We start from the raw sequence: 23,862 nt of genomic DNA, 5'->3' as shown, positions 1-23,862 counted from the left end.
AGGGAAGCAATAAAAAAACGATTGTGCTATTTCGCAACCAATTGCACAGGTCTGGAAGAAATTTGTGGTTAGACTGACCCACCCTCTGAGTTGAAAGCAGAAGCTTGACGCTATGAGTTTGGGAAGCCTTCATAGAAAATAGAGATAGTAACCTAGTCTTGCAGACAGGTGGTTTTTAATTAACTATGTTAATAAATATCCAAGGAGATCAGATTACACAAGATTGTTTTCCCCCCACAGAGTAATGGCTGTGTGGAATAAGGTATGAGGAAAAGTATTTGAATTGGTACTGATTAACTTGTTTAGCGTTCTCTACGCTCGTAGTAGAGGCACCATCCAGACCAGCAATGAGTTGTATAGTTCATTGCTGAGTTAGATGATCAGTATTTCACGCCGCAATTTACCTCAGTGTACCTAGTTTTCAGAAGGGAAAATCATCTAGGCATCCACCTCATTATCGCTATCCAGAGAATGGAAAGTGGACATTGGGTGAAGACAGGGGCGTCCTTTAAAAATAACTAAATTATACCTGATTAAGAATAATATTAAAGATTATTAGTGTAACGATGCAAGCTGATAAAGAGGACAAAGCTTACAAGCCAGTGATTTGACTCTACCTGGAGAATTGTGTACAATTTTGGGCAAGATATTACAGTAATGACTTTGGAGGGGCTATAGCACAGGGCAATTGAATTGATAGCTAAAGGGACTATGACCGTGGGAATATTAACAATAATGTTAGGGGCACAGGGGAAAATCTTATTCAAGATTGCAAAAGGTAAAGAGATGGGAGAAATTTCCTTCTCTTTTCAAATAGTGTCAACATCCTATAGCACTGTTTGAAAAGAGAAGGGAGCTCTTTTGTGGAGTCCTGTAGCTCAGTAGTTAGAGTACTAGCCTCCAAGAGGGACTTGGGTTTGATTCCATACAGGGCAAAACGTTGGGCAAGTTTCCTTACTCCACTCGCCTCGTTTACCTAGAAGTAAGTAGGAACCCGGTTGTTAGTCAAATGGCGGATTGCTTTTTCGGGGGTAATAATTCCATCAAAAAAATTGTTCGCTCAATCCGTAACTGTTTGCTGTGTGCAATTGGCTGCCATGTTTTGCCCACAAAAATATAGTATTCATTTTACTATATATATTCTGTGAAGCGCTTTGAGATGTCTTGAAGACATGATAAAGCGCTATGTCAAATGCAAGGATTATTATTCTCCTGGTATCCTGACCAAGAATCCTCTGGACACAATTTGTCATCCACTTCATGGCTGTTTGTGGGACATTGCTCTGTGAAAATTGGCTACTGCTATAAAAATGTTTTAACATGATCAAACAATGTTGAAAAGGGTTCATGATGCAATTTCAGAGAGCGAAGGTGAACAGAAGGGTTACGTTTAATTATTTAACATTGAGTTTGGTCAATATGTGGAATAGACTACCTAGGAAAGTGTGAATACCGATAGTGTCAGCAAATTCAAGAGGGAAATATATAGCTATTTGGTAAAGAATTCAGTTGAGGGATGTGAGGGATAGTGTTCATTTTTAATTTACTTTTGTGACATGTGGACAACAGTGTTCCTTCCATTCCTGAATATTTATTACTAAGTTTTCTATGATAGACAGGGGTGATCAAATATTGTACAAAATGATAATAAGCTATGCATTTCATATACTGCCTTATCACGTCATTGAGTCGTCTCAAAGCACTTCACAGAATGTACTATAAAATATAATACAAAATGTTATTGTTCCTGTTTTATGGAGATTGAATCTGCCAAAGGCATCTTGGGTGTCTGTTGGTACCATTCTTGCTTCTGAATCAGAAGGTTGTGGTATTCATGTTGGGACTTGAGCACATAATCTAAGCTAATACTAATACAGTGCTGGTGGGGTGGGGCTATATTGGAGTGAGGTGTTAATAAACCGAGGTCACATCTGCCCAATCAAGTGGACATTAAAATCACATGGCCCTATTGAAAAGGAGAGAGGAGTTTCTCCTGGTATCCTGGCCAAGAACACTCCAGATAAAATTTGTCATTCACTTCACGGCTGTCTGTGGGGTAATGCTGTATGCAAATTGGCTGCCGAGTTTGCCTGCAAATACAGTCGCTACTGTAAATCTCGTAAAGTGCTTTGAGACAGCCTTCCAATGTGATAGTTGCCTTATCAAATACAGGGATTATTTATTTTTACAAATATGTTGAAACTAACAAAATTGTTACGCCATTAAAGTGCTAATTTCTTCCAACTGTTTCCACTAATGAAATGTTAAACATCTTAATGAAATATCTTTTCCTTCTTTTTAGGCATACTCCCAAGATGCCTACTTGAAAGGCAATGATCCATACACAGGCAATGCCCATTACATTCCTGAGCCACCTCCTGTCTGTTACCCACGAATGACTGCCACTTCCTCATCCATGGCTCTGCCGATGGAGGTTTCGCCACCAGAACTTTCTCGGGGGAAGCAGCAATTGAATAGGCCAGTCCGGACTATTTCCACCTCTGACCGAGGGTATAGGGCTGAACTGCAAGTTCCACCTTCACCAACTGATATTCCAAAAACCAACACCGCTGTGTGTGTTTGTAATGAAACTGTAAGGACTATTGTTGTGCCTTCAGAGAAGTTTGCTGATCTAGTACCTAGCAGAATTAACCATGCAAGTCCAGCTCACAGAACAGAAGAAATTCGGTATGGCTTGACCGACCACAACGTTGGAAAACTAAGGCCGAGGACCACTTCATCATTAACTATGCCGACCAACACTATAGTTCAACAGGTTACAAGTGGTAGAACAAAAGATACTACAACAACTACCTCTACCGCAAATGCTAATAAACCTGTCAGCTATGGAGCATACAAAGATGATACTTCCAGCAGATCGATCTCTCAAACCACAGACTCTCCAGTTATCACAAACCACTACACATCTCCAACATCTCTTGCTGCACACCAGAATATAGACTGGAGGAATTATAAAACGTATAAAGAATATACTGAAAACAGACGTTTGCACATGTATGGTAGTAGGACAATACAGGAGCGATTAGATAGTTTAAGAGCAGCAGTTCAAAACACAACAGAATATCAACAAACAATGCCAACCCGCACCATAAGTCAAGTGAGACGTCGGAGCACCTCACACGACCGAGCCTACCAAACTACACCAATAAGATGCCGTAGTGTGTCTCAGGAAAGGTTAGGGGAACCTGTTGTAATGAAAGATTGGCCACGGAGTGCTTCACAGGATGCGTTAACCTCGCCAGTGATTGCTTCACAGAACCATAGAGCACGGTCATGCGATTACCTTGGAAAACAAGCAGAAGATCCGCAAGGTCTGACCACAGATATTGGCACTTTGTGTAAACATGACCCAGACGCCGACAGGTTGCAACGAATATATAACCGGGCTACTGGATTCAGTGAACTAGATAATAAACTTGGTGTTCATGATGGATTCCGGCAGCCTGTTAGACAAGTTGGGCAGCCGGGATGTCACACATCTATCGGTGGCACAACACGTCCTCAGAACATTATTTTTTCACCGAGTGTTCATAGCACTGACATTATAAAGACACGATCAAGCATTCGAAGCAGTACACATTCCAGCCCTGCCCCCCGTGTTCGAAAAGTTACCATGGATACAACACCAGTTCAGTTTTGTAGGGATCACCAGTCTGCCTATGCAGGTCAGCAACCTCTAGCTCCTCAAGAAAAATCTTGTTTAGCAGTTTCCTTTCAAACTGCATTGCCAAGTTCTTCCTTGTCCACCTCTGTTTCCAATGGAGCAGCGGTAATCCTCCCTCCTACCCAAACCATGGGTATTGGTGCAATAAAGGTCCAAAGAACGGTTAATCACAAATCATGTGGTCAGCATTCCAGCCCAAGGATAAGAGCAGAAAGTGTCCCTGAACATTCAGCTGAAGTCGCTAGTAGTTTAAGATCAGCTTCGTGTTCTGAGCCATCATCTGGACAACCTATAGCACAACCAGGAAGGCCTGTAATAAGCCCTACTACCTCTAGTATTGCATCAGTTAGACAAAAGAGTAAGGACTCCGAGAAAGCGAAATCAGAAAATAAGCCACAAGAGAATCAACTAAAATTGGATGAAGAGATTTGGCTAGAGCAAAACCAGCGAGGCTCTGGTCAAAAAGATCAGAAGGCTTCAGATAGAAAAGAGACAGTGATCTTGAGGGAAAAAACATCTCTAGGTAGGCTAACACCACAACCGCTGAGGCACAAGTCATACATTTTGGCGATAACTTCACCAGATACAGTAACAGACCCCACTTGTTGGCTGCCTAATGATGGAGTTCGAGAGGTGAATCTTAAACGAATAGGCCAACATAGAAAGACGTCGATTTCAAGTCCACAAGATGACTCCTTAGCATCTATTCCTTTCATAGGTAAGTTTTAAAATCGATATACAGTAGCTTTTGTTGAATAGAGCAAAAAAATCCCTAGACCATTAAATGTTAATGATATTATCATAACTTTCTGGTCTGAATAGGTATTTTTAATTGTATGTAGACCATTTTAATTTTGGCAGTGTATTCACCAAATATACTCTTGCACAAAAATAGTGATATTGGATATTTGTGAAGCAAACCTTTACATGCAGATTCATATTTCTATGGTATTTCACTTCAATTGTGAATCTCATTCCATTATATCTTAATGATGGTATTGCTATTGAGAAGTGGTGCAAGTTGTGAAGTCCACACGCTAAATACAGATTTGACGGATTTAAAATTGGGGAACAGAAAAACATTACTGCATGTGTTTTTTAAAATAAGTTTGAGGTTATCAGCACTGAAGGGTGTCTTAATATTTATTAAAGTCTCAGGAGAACCAGGCTGTTTCCTACCACTAATCTTGTTTTTACTGAATATAGTCACTCATGACAAAGGAACTTTGTAACATTCATAAATTTTGGTGCATTTACAAAAAAATCAATTTAAGTAGTTAAGATCTGATATAAAATAAAGTGTGGCAAAATGATTAGCTATAGCTGGTATGGCTGACTTGTTCACTGCGCAGTAAGACGAAATGTATCTTTCCACTTTGCTTGTACCTGAACATATTACCTAAATTTGATCGATTTGTTAAATTAGCTAAGCCCATCATCCTTCACATTAGTGACTCCGCCACTTTCTCACCCCTCAGACCGCTGAAACTCTTGTTCATGTCTTCATCACCTCCAGGCTCGACTATGCAAACTCCCGCTTGTCAGCCTTCCCAACTCCTCCCTCCACAGGCTGCAGATAATCCAGAACTCTGCCGCCCATGTCCTCTCCCACACCAAATTCCGTGATCCCAACTCTCCCACTCTCGCCCGACTCCATTGGCTCCATATCCTTCAGAGGATCCAGTTCAAAATCCTGGTTCTCCCCTACAAAGCCCTCCATGGTCTCGCCCCACCCTACCTCTGCGAGCTCCTAAACCTTTACCAACCTGCCTACTTCCTCTGCTCAACCAGCTCCGGTCTGCTCCACGTCCCCCAACCCATCCGCCCCACCATTGGAGGAAGAGCCTTCAGCCACTCTGCCCCCCAACCTCTGGAACTCCATCCCCCAATCACTCCGCCTCGCCCCCTCCTTAGCCTCCTTCAAGTCCCGCCTCAAAACCCTCCTCTTCGACCATGCCATCACCACCCCCTTCCCCTCCCCTCCCTTCTCCCGCCCCGACCCCAGCTCGGGTCTGAAAAGCTGTACACTGTCCAGCGCCTTGGGATGTCCTCCCAACATGAAAAGCGCTATACAAATGTAATTTTGTTGTTGTTATGCTGTATAACTTTTTCCATGCTTAATAATATTACTTAACATGTAATGGCATTGGTATCAGTATGCAATCGGGTATGTGAATTATTTATGTAAACAGGATTTTTNCATGAACTGATCAATTTGTATCGTTCAATGACATGTTTTATGAGATCTTCACCAAGTTGGAGTTTTTTTGGATCGTTTTTGCTGCTTATTGTTTACAATGGAAATAGCCTTCAAATACCACTTTATTAGAATGATTGAAAATCAGGAATCCCATTGCGCAGTGGACCAGGGTTCGATTCCTGGACGGGGGGGAAACCTTAAGCAAGTTTCCTTACTCCAAATGTCTATGCTTACCTAGCAGCAAATAAGTACCCAATTGTTAGTCAATTGGCAGCTCGCTTTCCGGGGTAATGGCGTGATAAGTCGTTACGTCAAATGCAAGGATTATGAATTTTATTAAATCCAAATAATCGACTGTAGTCTGCCTTCCTTTTACTTTCATTAGCAAGGAATCCCACAGATGTCAAGAGATAAAACTGAACAATGCACAATACCTCCCTTCCTAGAGTTTTTCTTTTATTGACTGAATATTATAATAATATTTGGAGCTGTAATTCTCGTGAGGTGACTTGTACAAGGAGAATGTTTGATCTACGACTGTGATTAAATTGTAAAGTTTTGGAAAGTTATTTTAATGACCGACTTTTCACAACATCGTTAGATGTGGAGATTAATTAGTTTACAGAAGAAAATGTTTTAAGTTGAATCAATCATTGAAACTGCCAAAGAAATGGATGATGTTTTAGATTATATGGTTCTCAGATAGGGTAGACCTTTGTGAATGGGGTGAGAATGGCCAATCAGGCCATGCATATTTGGCTAACATTCAATACTTGTTTATAAAAATCATAAATAGCTAATTTATTACATTCGCACCACAGACTTTTCTGTTGCCACAGACATTGATGAAACTGCATTACAACTTGTAAAGCAATAGGTGCAATTACAAGTAATAGATTCTAATGTATTCTGGGGAAACAATGATGCAGATTGGTATATCACAAAGTCTATTGCAAGATTTCAGAAAATGACTTAATGGAAAATTAGAAATCTGAACGGTAACAATATAATAATAATGATAATCCTTGCATTTGATATAGCGCTTTTCACGTCTTCTCGATATCTTGAATATGCTTGAATAGAAATAAAATGGTATCGCTCGTTATAGATTTTTTAGATAAAATCAGATTTAGATGGATTTCTGATGTAAGATGAAAAATAAAAAAGGTCAAGATGGTAAATGCCAGCAAATTATCTGGAGAATTATCTTCTCTTTTCGAATAATGTCATGGGATCTTTAATGTTCACCTAAATGGGGAGAGAAGACCTCAGTTTATACGACTCATCTGTTCACCTCTGGAAGTGCAGGGCATTGACGTGCAACCTCTATGAGCTTAAATTTGTGATATCAAGCTTGAATCCACACCCTCTGACTCAGAGGTGAGAGTGCTAACAACAGAACCAAGCCGACACATGACATCATTGGAAGAATGGGTCAAGTTATAGATGTATTTTCAGGTCAATACAGGAAACTAAAAGCACTCAATAGATAAGTCACATAAGCCAATGGACTGATGTTTGTTATCTTGTCTTTGGCCCTCTTAGTGTTATCTTCATAGCCATGGAAATCTGATTCCGGAAATGTAACTTGAAGTTTCTAACTAGATAAATGTTTTTGAATAATTTATGTGTACTTCTATTAATGTGTTTGCTAAGCCGCTGCGAGGGAGGGTGTGGTAGTTAACCAAATAGAATATGTCACTTTGTTGGCTCATTGTTGCTTAGAAGACGTAGGATTGTGATAAACTTAAATTACATCTGGGCAAAGGTTTACAGCTGATTTGGTGACATATGAGTTCTTAAAATAAACAATTTATGGCTTTGAATCACCAATTATTTATCTTCAGGAGAAAGTAGTTTATAATATTATCAAATATATACATTTTTGCTTGCAAGAGATGAACTCCCAAAACATTTAAAAATGTTGTAAGTGCACCTGATTTGTTTTTTTTNGTCCCATTGTGTTCACTTTATTGAATACAATTTATTTCCTTCTAATCTGTAAACTGACTAGTCTAGACACCTTGATTGTTCTACTAACCTTACTCTGACTCTCGTGGAACTCATTTTATTCTAGGGCAAGTTGTCCCAATGATCTTTACTCATCCTTTTTTTTTCAGGGTGGTGACCGAGTAGCTTATAGTACAGTGCACAACAGTGCGGCCAGAAAAGACCACCTTATTCTGCTTAGCCAAAATATAGAGTCAGCAATCTGAGAACAGAGGAACCAAAGTCACTTGTATTTTATGCTGAACACCTCATTTAAGGCAAAAAGATATATAGTTTCGCATTGATTTAGCAAAGTGAGTTACAAAAGGCAGTTACAATAGACAGATTATATTTTTATGCTCACATATAGTACAGTACTGTGGTGACAATATCAAACTTCTTAGGCAGCAAGCAAAATTCTCTTGTTTTGGGACCACAGATAATAGCGTGTGTTGAATCTCTTGCATCTGTGTTCTTGTATTGTCGATGTCTGTTCTTTCTTCTGATGTTTCTTAAATCTTGGACCTCAGGTGGGAGTTCTGCCTTGCTGGAGGAGTGAAAGATGGACTCCCTCCTAGGCCAACTTGAAATGCCAAAGTGTAGCTCAGCTATATTTCTTTATATCATGGTGAGGCTGATCATTCCACGTCAGCACTTTCTCACCCACCTGTGATGATTGTTTTAATCCTGTCTGCCCTGGGCCAACTCAGATTAAAAATGACAGAACTGTACATCGGCAATTAATTCATAGCACAACAAAGTCCAGATGCAATAACAAATTCACCTTCTTCTTTCTGAGCCAGTTTAATTCTTCATAATATAAGAGCATAATGACATCTCCTCGTACCATTTAATCTCATGTTACACCAGCTACCCCATGACACCTGTTATGCTTAGATAGAAATTCTGCATTTCAGCTCAATTTAATTAAAACAACATTTTATAATCAAGATTGTAGTTCTGCAAGTCAACTCAACGCCTGCTAACAAAAACAAATAAGCTATTTCGCATAAGCAACCTTCGCTTAGGTAAAACAACATTTTATAATCGATTGTATTTCTGCAGGTCAGCTCGTGAGCATCAGCTTAATTGAAGCATTTTTAATATTTCACTTGTGATCATATTTTATAATTCACTTCTGATCACAACACGAGGAAGGAAAGAACCACTTATGATTACAACACGTTGTTGGAAAAATGCTCGATGGTATGAATTATTAAAATAACAATTCAGAAGAGGCCCTATAATGAGTTTGCCCTTGTTTTTGCTCTATCGATGTATGATTCCATATTTCTTACTTCTATTCATGTTATGTTATGATTGGAGTTGGTAATTTCATGTTGTTTCTGAGGTACAGAGTGCCACAACGTCTCATCTTATAGTCCTGTAGCTTAGTGGCTAGTTCTGCGAGAGACCTGGGTTTGATTCCCAGCAGGGCAAAACATTGGACAAGTTTCCTTACTTCACACGCCTCTGTTTACCTAGCAGTAAGTAGGAACCCAGTTGTTAGTCAATTGGTGGATCGCTTTTCTGGCGGTAATAATTCCTTCCAAAAAAATAATCATAAATTGGTCACTCAATCTATGACTCTTTGTGGGACAGTGCTGTGCGCAATTGGCTGCCGTGTTTCGCCCACAAACAATATACAATCAATTCATTTTACAGTATATTCTGTGAAGAGCTTTGAGACGTCTCGAAGACGTGATGAGACATTATATCAAATGCATGGATTATTATTGTATAAAGCATATAGCTATTTGTGCTGGGCGCTCGCTTCCCCACCTAAGTGTCAATTATGAAATATCTCCTCTCGACAATGCTTAAAGTTGTCCTTCAACCCACTCAGCCTGTACAATCAAGGAGCTACCAGACATTCATCCATTTCCACACAGCAGATCTGGCAGGATGAGTTGGCGATGCGCCAAGAGTAATACGCAAGTTACTAGTCTGGACAGCATCCATAACATTTGGAGCGAATATCTTATGGGATAATTAGAAACGTTGGAATTCATTCGACTTTAGGTTCCAGCAATCTGAGGAAGTCAGAACAACCCTCTCAACATTATTGTTTGTGAAACAGGCTTCTTAGGGCCTGGAGAAGCCTCACTGAGTTATGGTTAGCCCATTCAGTAGAAGCCATAAGTTGTGAATGCCAAAGCTTGAGATCCTACAGCAAAATGGAACTCCAGTATAAAGTTTTCATCCCATTTCAGCATATCAACAAAATGCAAGTCTGTTAACGTACTGATGAAGTTCGTCAGATTTCCATCAAATATACTTGGAGTAGTAAAATATTTTGTTGGAAACCAATGTTCCTCTACATAGTGAGTTGTGATGTTTTTCAGGGAAGTACCAATATAAGTTATACAGATGGCTGTTGCATATGGCAATACTCTGATTGGGGCTGTTATATAATACGGACAGCCAAGAAAGCAGAAGAAAATTTTAAAAAACGATGGTTTGATTTATTTTAACAAGTAACATCACACAACTTTCTTGGAGCTTTGATGCAAATCTACAAATCCACCTTAAAACCTACCACTTTAAATGTGATTTTGGTTACCTTTCTTTTTCTAAACCACCCCCGCCCCCACCCAAACACACACACCCTCCTTCTAGCTTGGCATCCAACTCCGCCAATGTGAAGTGCTCCAAAACATTATCCTCTGTGAAAGATACTATATTAAATACATGTTGTTGTTAATGCTATGTTTTAGATATCCCATGTCAGGAACTGAACTCGCACAGTCTAAACTGACTCTTTAATGCAACACTGGGAGGATGTTGCATTGTTGGAGATGCCATCCTTCGGATGAGAAGTTAAACCGAGGTCCCCTCTGCTTATTTAGGTGTAAGTGAAAGATCCTGTAGCCCTATTTGAAAAGAGAAGGGAATTTCTACTGGTGTCCTAGCCAACAATCCCCCAAATAAAACTGGTCACTCGTTTCAAGGCAGTTTGTGGCACACTGCTGTGCACAATTGTGCTGCCACATTTGCCTACAAATACACAGTCACTTAATTTCACAGTAAATCCTGTGAATCGCTTTGAAACGTCCATCCAACGTGATAAGACGCTATACCAAATGCAAGGATTATTATTATTAAGGATAGGCTTAGTTTAACCATTCAACACAAGGGACTGGGGTGCTGGAATACAGCCCAAACTGAAGGTATCCTTTGCACCTCCTCTCTCTCTCTCCTTCTTGTTATAAATGAAAGAACTGCTTGAGGAATTACTTTCTCTCCTAAACATTCTCACTAAATATGGATGGGTGGAGGGGAATGTTTCTAAAAATATAGAGATTTGCTTTAACTCCTTTTTTAGCCTCACTTCGCAAGTCCTGCTTCCTTCATTCCTGGGATACTCTGATGTATGTTGCAGGAGGGAACTGGAAGCCACAGAAACAAGCCAGCCGGCCCAATCAGTCCATGTCGGGTCTTGTCTTCAAATTTTAGAAAGGCTTGGAGCTGCTCCACCCTGGAAATGTTCAGTGTAAGAGGTTATCCAGCAATATTCATTCCCAATCAATAATGCTCTTTGCGGGGGCTGGAAGGCTCTGTCACTTTTCAGGCCAGTTTAAAGTGCCTCTTCCCATTAACCTCAATAAAGCTGATGCCAGGAAGCCACTGCTCATCCCTTTAATACATTATCAAAATGAAAAATCTATTGTTTAAAAATGTAGATTTCCTCTCCCCTCCCTTTATATTCAGGAAGGCAGATTGTACTTTGAACTGAAAGCATTAATTCTCAGTCAGAGATGGCTGATATAGGACTAGGTAAAATAAACAACCTTCTTCCAAGTTTGGGATTCTGATATTGTGTGGTTATAGCGTATGTAGCTTTTTCCACCTGAACTTTGCTGCACCTGACCTTGGAATAACCAGGGGAAGGAGATTCAGGTTGCTGTTAGATGTTGTTACTTGTGCGTTGTGCACGTTGTACAATGATAGGATTTTTCCCCCATATCTTGAAGTTGCTGCACTTAGTTGTAAGTGAATATCTTGCCTTAGGTGCCCAAACATGGCTTTCTTTGTACAGTTTTTATTTTAGGACATTTTACATTACTATTTTGGAGTGTTAATGGTTTCAGTTATTTGTGGCACTTTGATTTACATTTTGTACACTTTGATTTTCCTACTCAATGAACAAATCTAAATTGTAAGGAAGGATTCCACAAAATCAATGGTTTGCTCCTGACATCTTTAGGCCTGAATAAATGGGCAGAGAGCTTCAATGGCCTTTTAATATATTTTGTGAAATGTATGTGAGCAGTAAGAAAAAGCAAAAGTGAGGCGGTGAGGTGAATAAAAAATCTTCACAGTTCTTTCATTTATAACAAGATGGAGAGAAACCAGTCACAAATGTAAGAGTCTTTTGGGCAGCAATAGCTAGTTTTTTTTCCCCCTGTGGTTTGATTTAGTAGTTGGGCTACCACAAAGCATTACTGGAAAGCAATCATGCAGAACAATTTTGACATACTGTATATCCCGTCCAGAATTTTGCAACTAATTCCCAAATCTTGTTTTATTGTTCTTGGCTGTCTTACTCATTCCAGATTTGCCAGATGAGACGTTCAACCAAGGTCCTGTGTGCCTGTTCAGGTGGATGTTAAAGTTCCTATGGCACTATTCGAAAAGAGAAAGGAGTTTCTCCTGGTGTCCTGCCCAACAGTCCCCCAAATAAATTTGTTCAATCACTTTTGTTTGTGGGACACTGCTGTGCGTAAACTGGCTGCCGCATTCCACCCACTAAATACAATCAATCCACTTTACACTAAATCCTGTGAAGCGCTTTGAGACATGTCGATGATGTGACAAGGTGTTACATGTGGAGTCCTGTAGTTCAGTGGTTAGAGCACTCGCTTTGCAAGTGAGAGACCTGAGTTAAATTCCAGGCAGAGGGCGAAACCTTGGGCAAGTTTCCTTACTCCACACGCCTAATAATAATCCCTCCAAAAAAAACAATAAAATTGGTCATTTTCAATCTACGACTGTTTGTGGGACATTGCTGTGCACAATTGGCTGCCGCGTTTGCCCACAAATATACAGTCAATTCACTTTACAGTATATTCTATGAAGCGTTTTGGGACGTCCTCCCGACGTGAAAAGCGCTATATCAAATGCACTGATTATTATTATATCAAATGCAAGGATTATTTTTATTATATATAGTGCCCCTCACACAGAATAGTGTCCCAGAGCGCTTGTTACACTGGTATTCACTGGTAATAATTATGACATTTATTTAAGACTGCATACATTTCTTGTTCTTTTAAAGGAAGATTCTTAAGTCATATAAATTTCCAACTTCTATAAAATAGGTACTCCTTGTTCTCCTAAATTTTCAATTAAAAATAGGAGTAAATGTTTCAGCCACAAAAGACAAAGGCACTGTTATAGACCATCGCAATGAAAATATGCAGTTGTCTTATATCATCACAATATGTTATCAGATTACTTGCAAAGTGCTTTTAACGTAATAAAGGGCTATATTAATGCACATTATTAATGCACATTATGCTAGTTTTCTAAACAAAAAGGTAGCTGATAAGATTCTAACACTCTGTTTTACAGGCTAAGGTATTGTATCTATCGTATCAATAAAATGTCTCGAGCACATCACAGGATATACCATAAAGTAATGTGGCTGTGTGTATTATGGGGGCAGTACATAAAAGAAATTAGTGCGATGAGTATGTGTTTGGTTGCAAAATGTTTGATTGTACTTTAATCTTTAGCTCATTATGTTATAAATGAATGTATTGTGCATGACTGTTGTTACATACAAAGAGAGATACTGTGGGAGATTCTTGGAGCTGATGGCTGTGTTAATGTTCATAGCATGTGAATGAGGAGTAATCTTTTTGGCAGACTTTTGTGATGAGAGCACTGCAGCTAGATTGTCAAACATGTGGCAAAAAAAGGGTTAATTCTTTTGCCACAAAATAAATAAAATGTTGGTTTTCCAAAAGAGACTTGGATGCAGAGTTTATGCTGTTTTTTTAATGTTCAGTCCTTCTGAAAAGATAGAAATTGTCAGCGCTGGAATGGGGACAGTCATGGTAATTTCTATCTTTAATGAAAATTGAACGAGAAAACTCAGTCTTTATAGCAAAGGCAACATTTGATTTATTTGATGTGGTAAAAAAATAATCAACCCTTTTCTCCACTCTCACTACTATTTCGATTAGATGAATTCCCTCACTCTATCATACATACTCTGCTCTATTTATCTTGCCGATTGTCAGGATACATCAGCAAAATGATTTTTGCCACATCTTTTTTTTCTTCACTCCTGAAACAGTTTTGTTGTATAATAAACCATTTTAGGAATACAGTAATTAAGAAAAATCTGTCTCAAACTGTTCACTCTTTAATGCCACCTGTTTACGCTACATTTTGACATCGCCATTTTCTGTGGTGGTTGGAAACCGCAAAACCTGCAGCGTACCTAGCTTCAGTGAAATGGCTGATATAACATTACTTACAGCACAGCAGCAAACCAAAGGGAACCATAACCACGGCGGCAAACTACAGCTCCAGGGTAGAACCATTGGGGCTCCAAGGTGCTTGGGTATTCCTTGAAGTAGTGTCTCCTGTGTCAGTGAACTGAGAACGGTGGCTTTTATACTGAGTTATTGGTGGAGTACCTCAATAATACAATTTATATAATGCCTTTCATATCAGGAGATGGTCTCAAAACAGCGTCAAACACTGCTGGCTGGGCACCCGAGTTGGGAGTGGAAACCGAAGGGGTGGGGAGGGGAAAGATGACCGAAATGTCACCTGAAATTAATGAGTGTTGTACAGAAGACGAGCATTCCAGATGTTAATTTTGAGCTGCGTACAGACAGAAGGGAAGGCTCTGTTCGAGCAGGACATGATCTGCCTGAAATGTGTGGACTCTGGTAGATAATTGGATCTTTGAGCGAAAGATCAATCAAGGGAGTATCTGCAGTACATAAAACAAAATCCATTTCCTGTCAGGCTTCAGAGAGTTTTAGGTGCTGTTGGAGAATTGAAAAATTATTTCTCATTTTTTACCGAAGACCGATCAGGGATTGAGTCAATTGCAGATTACAAAGGTTTTGCTCTCATTTAAGGAATATGTGGGTTTGGAATACTGAGTAGTTAATTTGAATCCCCCCCCCCAAAAAAAATAATGTTAATTGAAAAATCAGAGACTTCATGTAACTTTTAAAGATATAAATATTCTTATTAAAGTATTTGCATTGATTAAGATGTATAACTATATCATAGAATTACGATCTGCTGCCTAACAGTGTTTTCCTCAATCACAAACTTCATTTGATCAAACTTCATTATCTGTCTGTTTTAGAATGAGTTCCTTCACAGGTTCCTGTAAAAATGCAACTAAAACTCTGAAAAAAAGGATCACTTCAGGTGGTACATTTTCATAGGGATGGCGTTAATTAATCTTCAGTAAAGTATAGCTGATCAAAAGTAGATATCCCTTTGCTATCATTGTAATATGCAGGAATACTTCAGTAGCACATGAATGCTTATGGCCATTGCTCTTGTCTAGAGGAGAAAGCTATGAATTGATTATGAAGCTTAATGTATGAAAAATGCAGCGCTGAAACATAATTACCCCCACGTCCTGAGGTGCTATAGTTCTGTGGAGATACAATCAGTGTTATTAACTGCAACAATAGTCGGATGCAAATTTTTCCTGACTAAATTAATTCTTCAAATGTTGAGCCATAAATATGCATTTGTTTCATTAGTAAGTATTTTCAGTTTGGTGTAAATTTATTCAATACAAATAGGTCTGTATTCATATGTGAGATAATGTTTTTATGAATTGAGTAGTTAGTCACATTAACCCAAACCATATGTCAATATTTTATAATGCAAATGTATGAGCAAAAAAAGTTGTTTAAAAGCAAGGGAAATTATCAAACGTGATGTTTTTGAGAGGAAATGCGAATTATATGGATTTTTGTACACTGAATTTTGTTGTAGGCTCCTTATTGGGAAGGTGGAGCTGTTTTTAATAACATGGCTATATCAGGAGAGTAAAGGAAGCTGTAGGTCATGTTAATTTGATAAAGAGATCTGTCAGGACTTCCTTAACTTAGCCTTAATTTAAATGGCGCATTAGTTGAGGAACATTCAATTTTTAGATGCTGGATTTTATATAAATGTGAAAAGTAAGTTTGATACTTGACTGATTTCAATAATAAAATATCTAATTATGGTATCTTGAAACTGGGAGGATTACTTTGGTCTCAATGCTCTGGCTTCAGAAAGATTTAGCAGATACTGTCGATAGTCTTTATTTAACAACAACAACTTGCATTTATATATACAGAATATATATACAGTATATATAATATATATGTGTGGGCGAGGAAGGACCGTTGGGAGTCAAAGCTGACACCCGGTTTGCGTACAGGTTCGGTAAGTCTTAGGAAAGGCTGGTTAGGTTGAGGAGGTCAGAGCCTCATGAGAGAAGACATTGATAGGAGCCAAGGAGTATGGCTTCCGTCTTGTTGACATTCAGCTGCGGGAAGTTTGAGCACAACTTTGTTGTCATTATAGTATGTGTTCAGCATTAAAATCTCAACTTTCGGATGTGTCCAAGGCTGAATGCAGTCGGAAAGGGGAAATAAAGTAGCAGAGTGTGTTTGTGTTAGAGGAGGTCACCTGTCTGTGAATGTCACCTTAAGTTTGAAAAGAGTTCACCTGGTTTGAAAAAAATATTTTCCCCTTTAATAAGGGGAATACAAACTACAGGTGATTTGGTTCCATAAACTCTGCCTTCTGCTTCATAACACAACATGAAAAAATATCATTCAACAGTCTACACATACAGAAAATAAATTCTTCCCTTCTCGATGATTTTATGTTGCTCATGAGCTGGGCCAATCGAAAAGCGCTACCGCAATTTTTCCGCGGAATCCGCTATAAACAGCGTCCTCCGGAATAAACCTGCTACAAGTGTAGTTTCTGAGCGGAGCCTCTGCTCTATTTAGCTGACGTTGCTGTGGGTGGAGCGGCTCCAGACACACATGCGCAATGCAGCACAAGCGGGAAATAGGCTTCACTCCTCTCGGAGGTCCCACTGTTGAGGTTGTCTGTGTGTGTCTCATTACGGTCTGGGTGTTGCTCACAGCCACCTCAGCTTCATGTATGCATGTGTCTCAGATAATTCTCACGAACAATTTGCTTGCAGAGACGTGTGCATGGCTATTTAGGCGCATTTGTTCTTGTTAGTTGTATTATGTTCTGGTTTGGATTTGCTTTAATGTCCTGAAGGTTAGAACTAGCTGTCTTAAAAGCAAATCTGTTCACAATCTAATAAATCATCCACAAAATGTGCAGCCAAATCACTTTACAATTTATTCTGTGAAGCTCTTTGAGATGTCTCAACGATGTGATAAGGCGCTACATCAAATGCAAGGATTATTATTAACATTAAAAGGTGCTCAGTGTAATTTATAAAGTGCTGAAAGTATTTTTCTTATGTACCAAGGAATATGGTTTAAGAAAAGCATCTATTTACACTAAGTACATGTATTAAGCGATAATTTAGGAATGACAACAAGGTAAGTAATGCAAAACCTCAATTACTAACTATAGTATTTAGTTGGTGGCAAACAATTTATGGATTCATATTTGTTTCTTTTCTGGATGGTGATTACAAAATTCAGTTATTATTTTCAGTTTACTCACCATTGTAATCTCCAGCATTTAATTTTTCACTTTCAAACTTGATTGTGACGTTTGAGCCCATTATAAATTGTGTGTGTATCTGTAGACTTAGTGTAACCTGAGCACCTTTTATGTTTGTTGTTTCTAGTTTGTATGCAGGCCTACTTTGTGAAACAAGATCTTGAGAGTTGTTAACTGCTGTACTGTAGCATAATGTATGTAGTTCTGAATTCAGGGTAATTTGGTAGTTACATTACACTTAACAAATTGACAGTTTGAGCTTGATACGAGAATGATGAATGTTCACTGCAAATAACCACAATGTAATAAATGCAAAGATTGGTAGAAATATAGGTTTTCAAGAAACATTCAGAAAATTTATAGTGTTTGGTATGATTGACCTTTTCAATCCAGACAGGTTTGAGTGTATGAGACATATTTATTAATGGGTGAATTAATGTAGAATATTTAATCGAATGCATGTAAACTGTTTTATGGAGTACATTTTAACAGTAGAGAATTCGAGTGATGGATATTCTTAATTTTCCCCTAGATGAGCCCACAAGTCCCAGTGTCGATCAAGAGTCTGCACACATCCCTGCTTCTGCAGTTATTTCAGCTGGTGTGTCTGAAATATTGACAATAACGACAGTGCCTCCCAGCCCCATTACGCCGTCTCCGCATATTCGACGGCAATTATCACATGACCAAGGTAGGTCTTTCAATGCAAATTTCATTTCATACCAGTGTTTGATGAAATTCTAGTTCTGCACCTTATGACTGCAGGTTGGGGTGTATGCTATGACTAGCTTATTAATTGTGATCATGTTTTTTCTCAGATACCATTAGAACCAGTACTCCTGATTCACAGCCCACTGGCAAAACTGAGAGATCAAAGTCATATGATGAAGGATTAGATAATTATAGAGAAGAAAGATCGTAAGTTGATGATTGATAAACTACAGATATTTTGTTCTTTTTAGTATAATTAATTAGAATGTTTACCTTCATTATACTAATAACTTTTATTTCTCAGCAGAAAATCAATAAAGCACGTTCCGAGTTTGAAAGGACTCAAAAAGGTTTGTATATTTTTTGTAAAGGTATTTCTGCTCTTCCCATCAGTTATTTCCTTCTTTTATCTTTCTCTTTCCCTTCCTCAAAAAAATCTCCCCAAGTAAAGCACAACTTTCCATTTGTGCCTCTCGGCCTCTAGAAGGTGCAGTCTCCAATTTACATTTACTCCCTTCCCTCCTAATGGAAGAGACACAAAGCCATGGATGGAATTGATAAGGTAACCTAACAGCAAAAAGGTTTGTATCATACACTTTCCAAAACAATAGTCTGTTTTGCTGGGAATGTTTTGCGGTTGCAGGAAAAGTGAACATTTATTTCAAATGAACATTAACTCATTATAGGTTTGTGTGTGTGTTTCAATATTGAATTGAAAAGAGTATTTGGGTACATTTTAACCTCATTTGGGTCAGTGAACTCATTTGTGTTGGGCAAAATTGTTTGTAAGAGTATTGTTAAACAAAGCCAGTCTTTGTGAGTCAAACTATTTTTTTAGCTTTCTGTATTAGATTCTTGCTACAATTTTCCACTGGACTATGCATTTCCTGGAATGCACTTTTATAAGCATGTATGCAAATTAATTAAATTGACCAAGTAACTGATGTGCTCACAATAACAAAAGGCCTTCAGAGAGTATAAAAACAGAGTTCAGTGTCACAGTACTGTCTATGTAGGCTGAATACAGTGGCACAGTGTAAGAGCAAGCTCAACACCAACACACAACAATCTCCACAGTATTTCTTCAGTCAAAGCATTACTGCAGTCAATTGGTATGTCCCTTGCATATTTTGGAATGGTTAATGCCTGATATGGGTTTCGAGAAGTTGAAGGTTCATGTATGTTTTAGTAGGAAGTTTTAAGACTCGTTTTAAAAATCTGTCTGAAACCTATCATGTGCCGTTGTTGTGGCATCCCTTAAACCTGAGTTGGAGCTGGAGTAATGATCCTGGTAAAGTCATTGTTGGACTCTTTGTAATTTTTAACAACTGATCCTTTTTTGTTGGTTATCATATGACTTGCAGTGGAATGTGTTGCACTGTAACTCTGGCATTTTGTTTAGGCCGCAGACAGCCTGAAGCTTTCAGACGACATCATCCCGAGAAGAGACTCCTCATCCGATGGCTTTAGTGACGCCTCAAAGGATGGATGGCTGCAGTTTCGCCAACTTGTTACGGAGAAAGGAAAGGTAATGAGTTTTAAATCATGTGTCAAATCTTTTCTATAAATACTTGTTTTAATCTGCTGAAGCGCTGTGATGCCAGTAACTTTAATATTTAGATTGATACAATCAACTTGGGAATCAGAATTGTTGATCACTAACAGCAGACTTGTTATGATGTGTTTGGAATTGGAAATCATATTTTAGCAACTGTTCAGAGGATAACTAAATGCCTGTTCACTTCCCCATGTATTGTTTCAAGCCTTGTGCTAATATAGCCATAAAATCTACTTCTATCTTGGGCTGTCCTGATAGTATTCCTGCACAATTCCAGGTACCGAATTAGTATTGACCTTGCCAGACTATTTAATCATGTTTAGTAGTCGACACACCCGAGCAAGGGGAGGTGACCGTAGTCATGGTCAAAAAGGTAGGTTTTATTGCAGAATTTGAAAACAGATAGAGAGGAGTTGAGGGAGGTAGTTCCAGATGTTAGCGACGTAGAATCTGAAGGCTCAGCTGGTGTGAGTAGGGCGGGGGACATGCAGCAAGTCTAAGTTAGTTGAGTGGGGGAGTATGAGAAGAGGAATGGGGTAGGAAGAGATTGCAGAGGCTCAAGTATAATTTGTAGGTTAGGCTGCCAAACTTGAAATAAATCTATGTAAAGACAGAGAGCCAGTGGACCTGACGAGGAAAGGGATGAGGGTAAGGATGCAGGCAGCGGCGATTTGGATAAGTTGAAGTTTATGGATGGTGGAGCTAGGGAGACCAGCCACAAGTGCATTAGAAAAGTCCAGTTAGGATGTGACAAAGGCGGGGATAAGGGTTTGGGTAGAATTTAGAGTGAGGTAGAGATGGATGCAGGAAACGTGGCAGAAAAACCTTTTTGCTCAGAGTTGGTACTAACCTTGCCAGACTCCATCAAGATTAGTGACTGACAGATTATTTTCCTGCAGGCTCATTACGTTTTAGAGTCCTCTTTTGTGATGCTGTTCCAATTCCAGTGCTGACATTGTTAGAGTTACATAGTTAGGGGTTTACATATATTTTTGAAAACATTGTGGGGTTGCACACAGAAAAATGAATTATTCACATAAAAAGGAATTGTTCATGTGCCATTAAAGCTTATAGAGCAGTTAATTACTTGGAAGCATTGGTGTGAAAAACATTCCATGTTCTGTTTAAGAATAGGGTTAAAATGTGTTTTTAGTTGTTCCTAAAAATATCCATGGGATTTGCTATCTTTGAGTGTGGAAAAAGTTCTGATCAGCTTTTTGACAGGAAAGTCTATTTAGACGCTCAAAACTATTTCCCTGCTAAGGGCAAATCCATGGGTTTTCAGTTGGGTTTGGGAGACACTATTCTTCAGAAATAGGGAGGTTTTTTTCAAAACGTGTATTAATACAGTTCTTTAAGGAATTGAATATGTTTAGGAATGTCATTTTTTGATCAATACATTTGGATAATGCAATCCATTTTTGAAACTCTTGGCAGCAAAGCAGTTTCATATACTGAATACTGAGGGATGGGGCACTGTCTCTTTCACTTCTGATATTTGAGTTTAAATTCATCCCAAACTAAAAGAGGGTGAAAGTCTTGTTTACCTGTTATCTGAAAGTTGTATGCACAAAGGGCAAGTTGACAGTTCTTAGGCCCTTGATACGACCTGATATCACAAGATTAATCCTAAATTATCACTTGAATAAGATAAGGAAAGCTGGTGAATGAAATATCATCATCCAATGTTTTTCTGAACTTGGTGGTAAGGGCTGAGGTGCTCTCTGCACCATTTCAAAGCTATTTCAGCTCTTTTCACCTTCAGGACTTTTCAGACATGGTGTTGGGAGAGTGGTCACTGAAAATATCACCATTCTGCCTGTTAAATTTCTGGAGCTGGACTAGGGTCAAAGGAAAGAACTTCAAAGAGCTTTTTGCATTGTTGTATGTTTGGTGCAATCATGGATTCAGAGTAATAAAATGGATCAGTTCTGTTTTTACTGCCTTCTCGCCTTTAATGAACATTGTTCGAGATGATATGTTTTTAAATGCAGTAATATTAAGGAACTTGCACGAACCAGTTTTATTTAACTTTCGCAAACACATTGCCAATTAACCATTCCTAAGGCAAAATACTGAGCATCTGAGAGCCAAGATTGTCAGAACCACCTAACTTAAATTTACCACAATCATTGACGCCTTAGCATACAGGAACCAACTTGCTCTGGAATCCGTACAGACGATGCATAATAAAATAGAGGCAGAAAAAAACAATAAATAATGCTGATTTAAATTCTCATTTGTTGGACAGTTATCTGAGAGCAACTAACAGCCTAAATTGTTGAGCAATTCTTCAAGAGCTTCTTGGGCTATGAGGCTTAGCCTTCCATTGCTCCTGGAAACTATGACCACTTGAGTGAGGTTCAAAAAGATGACCTGTAGTCTTGAAACTATGCCCAGAATGGAGAAAAAAGAAGGAACGAGGAGAGAAAAATTGTCATTATTATTATTATGAATAAATCTGAGCAGGTGTGGCACTTTGGTGCTCTAACTTGTTACAGGATAATAGGATTGACTTAAACCAGCAGTGATCTCAAAAACTCACTTATAACTTATTTATAACAGTGAAATAGTATGATACAGGAGACCTAAAGAGAAGTGCATGAAATAAAATGTAATAACTTAGTTTTGGTAGTTTGCATTTGTAGGTTTGTGACTGTATAAATTTTCTATCACAGATGGATTGCAATGAAATCTAGCTCTATGCCTGGAAAAGGAATTTAACATAGTTATTTTTAATGCTGATTTTTAAACTGTACAATCTAAAGGAGGAAACTATTTATTAAATATTCTAATTATGAATTTAATTCATTTTCTGAATCCCCACTTATTGATTTATAACAGGAAAAGACAATCAACAATGGGTTTGTAATATTCTGTGAATCAGTAATTTTTATATTGGAAAGAAGAGAAGAATTGGAAGAAACCTGTGGAAATATAGAGGAATTATTTTCACATACACTCAGAGTGAATGATTTGCTGCGTTGTTTGAATCACTATTTATTTACGTTTGAGCGAATAAAAGAATTGAACACATGTTATGGAAATGTACAAAAACTGCAATATACTACTGTATTTGTTATAAATTTTCAAATATTAACCTGCATTTTATTTTCAATTCCTGCAGCGTGTGGGTGGCAGCATTCGGCCGTGGAAACAAATGTACTCGGTTCTCCGGGGGCACACTCTGTACCTGCACAAAGACAAAAAGGACAAGACTTCTCATGCATCTTGCCAGTTTGAAGAAGAACAACCAATTAGCATTAAAGCCTGCCTAATAGACATTTCCTACAGTGAAACCAAGCGGAAGCATGTATTTCGATTAACCACTTCGGAATGCGAGTATTTGTTTCAGGCTGAAGATAGGGAGGATATGTTGGGTTGGATTAAGGCCATACAAGAGAACAGCAATCTTGACGACCAAGTAAGTTATAAGAACAAAGAAAATGGATAGGGAATTTTCAGTCTGATAAGCTTAATGGGCATTTATTGGATCTGTCTCACTAATAGTGCTTGAATAATGCTTTCACATACTTTACATATTTTATATAAATGTGTGTATGGTAAACTCCTGATAACTAGGTACAGGCTTAACTTGTCACTGCCACTTACGATGCCATATTGTCAAAATGTTAATAATGGACTCCACTTTACTTGTCACTCCACTTAACACGTAACAAGTCACATTCTAGAAATTCTTGTAAGTACTTACAGTGTCAAATTAATTGGATAACTCGTCTTCTAAGATGACGTCTTACATCGCAGATGCTTCATAGCTCTATCCTGTGACTTGTGTGGGCACTCGGTGGAGGTTGGGTGTGCATGCTCCGATGCATCGCAGGTCTATTGGAGGGCTGTGCCGTGGCCTCCTGTCCCACCTCCCTCCCGCCCTATCCTGTAACAGGATGGGGTGGGAGGTCTCTGCGATGCATCTGAGCATGTATACCCAACCTCCACCAGTTGCAGCACCTGCTTGTGGCCCAAGAGGACAGTGCCTTGTCATTGAGCTCTTTTCTCTGG

General features: G+C 38.7%; 1 protein-coding gene across 3 annotated transcripts in view; it reads left to right on the top strand.

The window, feature by feature from the left end:
* Window positions 1-23,862, top strand: part of LOC103176279 (rho GTPase-activating protein 21) — a 107,816-nt gene that overhangs the window by 63,450 nt on the left and 20,504 nt on the right. For 2 of the 3 annotated variants that reach the window (XM_007889718.2, XM_007889720.2), the window contains 6 exons: window positions 2,303-4,403; window positions 18,106-18,264; window positions 18,392-18,491; window positions 18,589-18,634; window positions 19,687-19,812; window positions 22,970-23,266. In XM_007889718.2, coding sequence (XP_007887909.2) covers window positions 2,303-4,403; window positions 18,106-18,264; window positions 18,392-18,491; window positions 18,589-18,634; window positions 19,687-19,812; window positions 22,970-23,266 — 2,829 coding nt within the window. The remainder of the gene's footprint in view (window positions 1-2,302; window positions 4,404-18,105; window positions 18,265-18,391; window positions 18,492-18,588; window positions 18,635-19,686; window positions 19,813-22,969; window positions 23,267-23,862) is intronic. The other variant, XM_042346779.1, reaches the window with a different exon arrangement.

This window comes from Callorhinchus milii, unplaced genomic scaffold, assembly GCF_018977255.1.
Source record: "Callorhinchus milii isolate IMCB2004 unplaced genomic scaffold, IMCB_Cmil_1.0 Scaffold2, whole genome shotgun sequence".
Taxonomy (NCBI): Eukaryota; Metazoa; Chordata; class Chondrichthyes; order Chimaeriformes; family Callorhinchidae; genus Callorhinchus; species Callorhinchus milii.
Note: the sequence above shows the minus strand (reverse complement) of the source record. Positions and strands in the feature narration are given on the sequence as shown.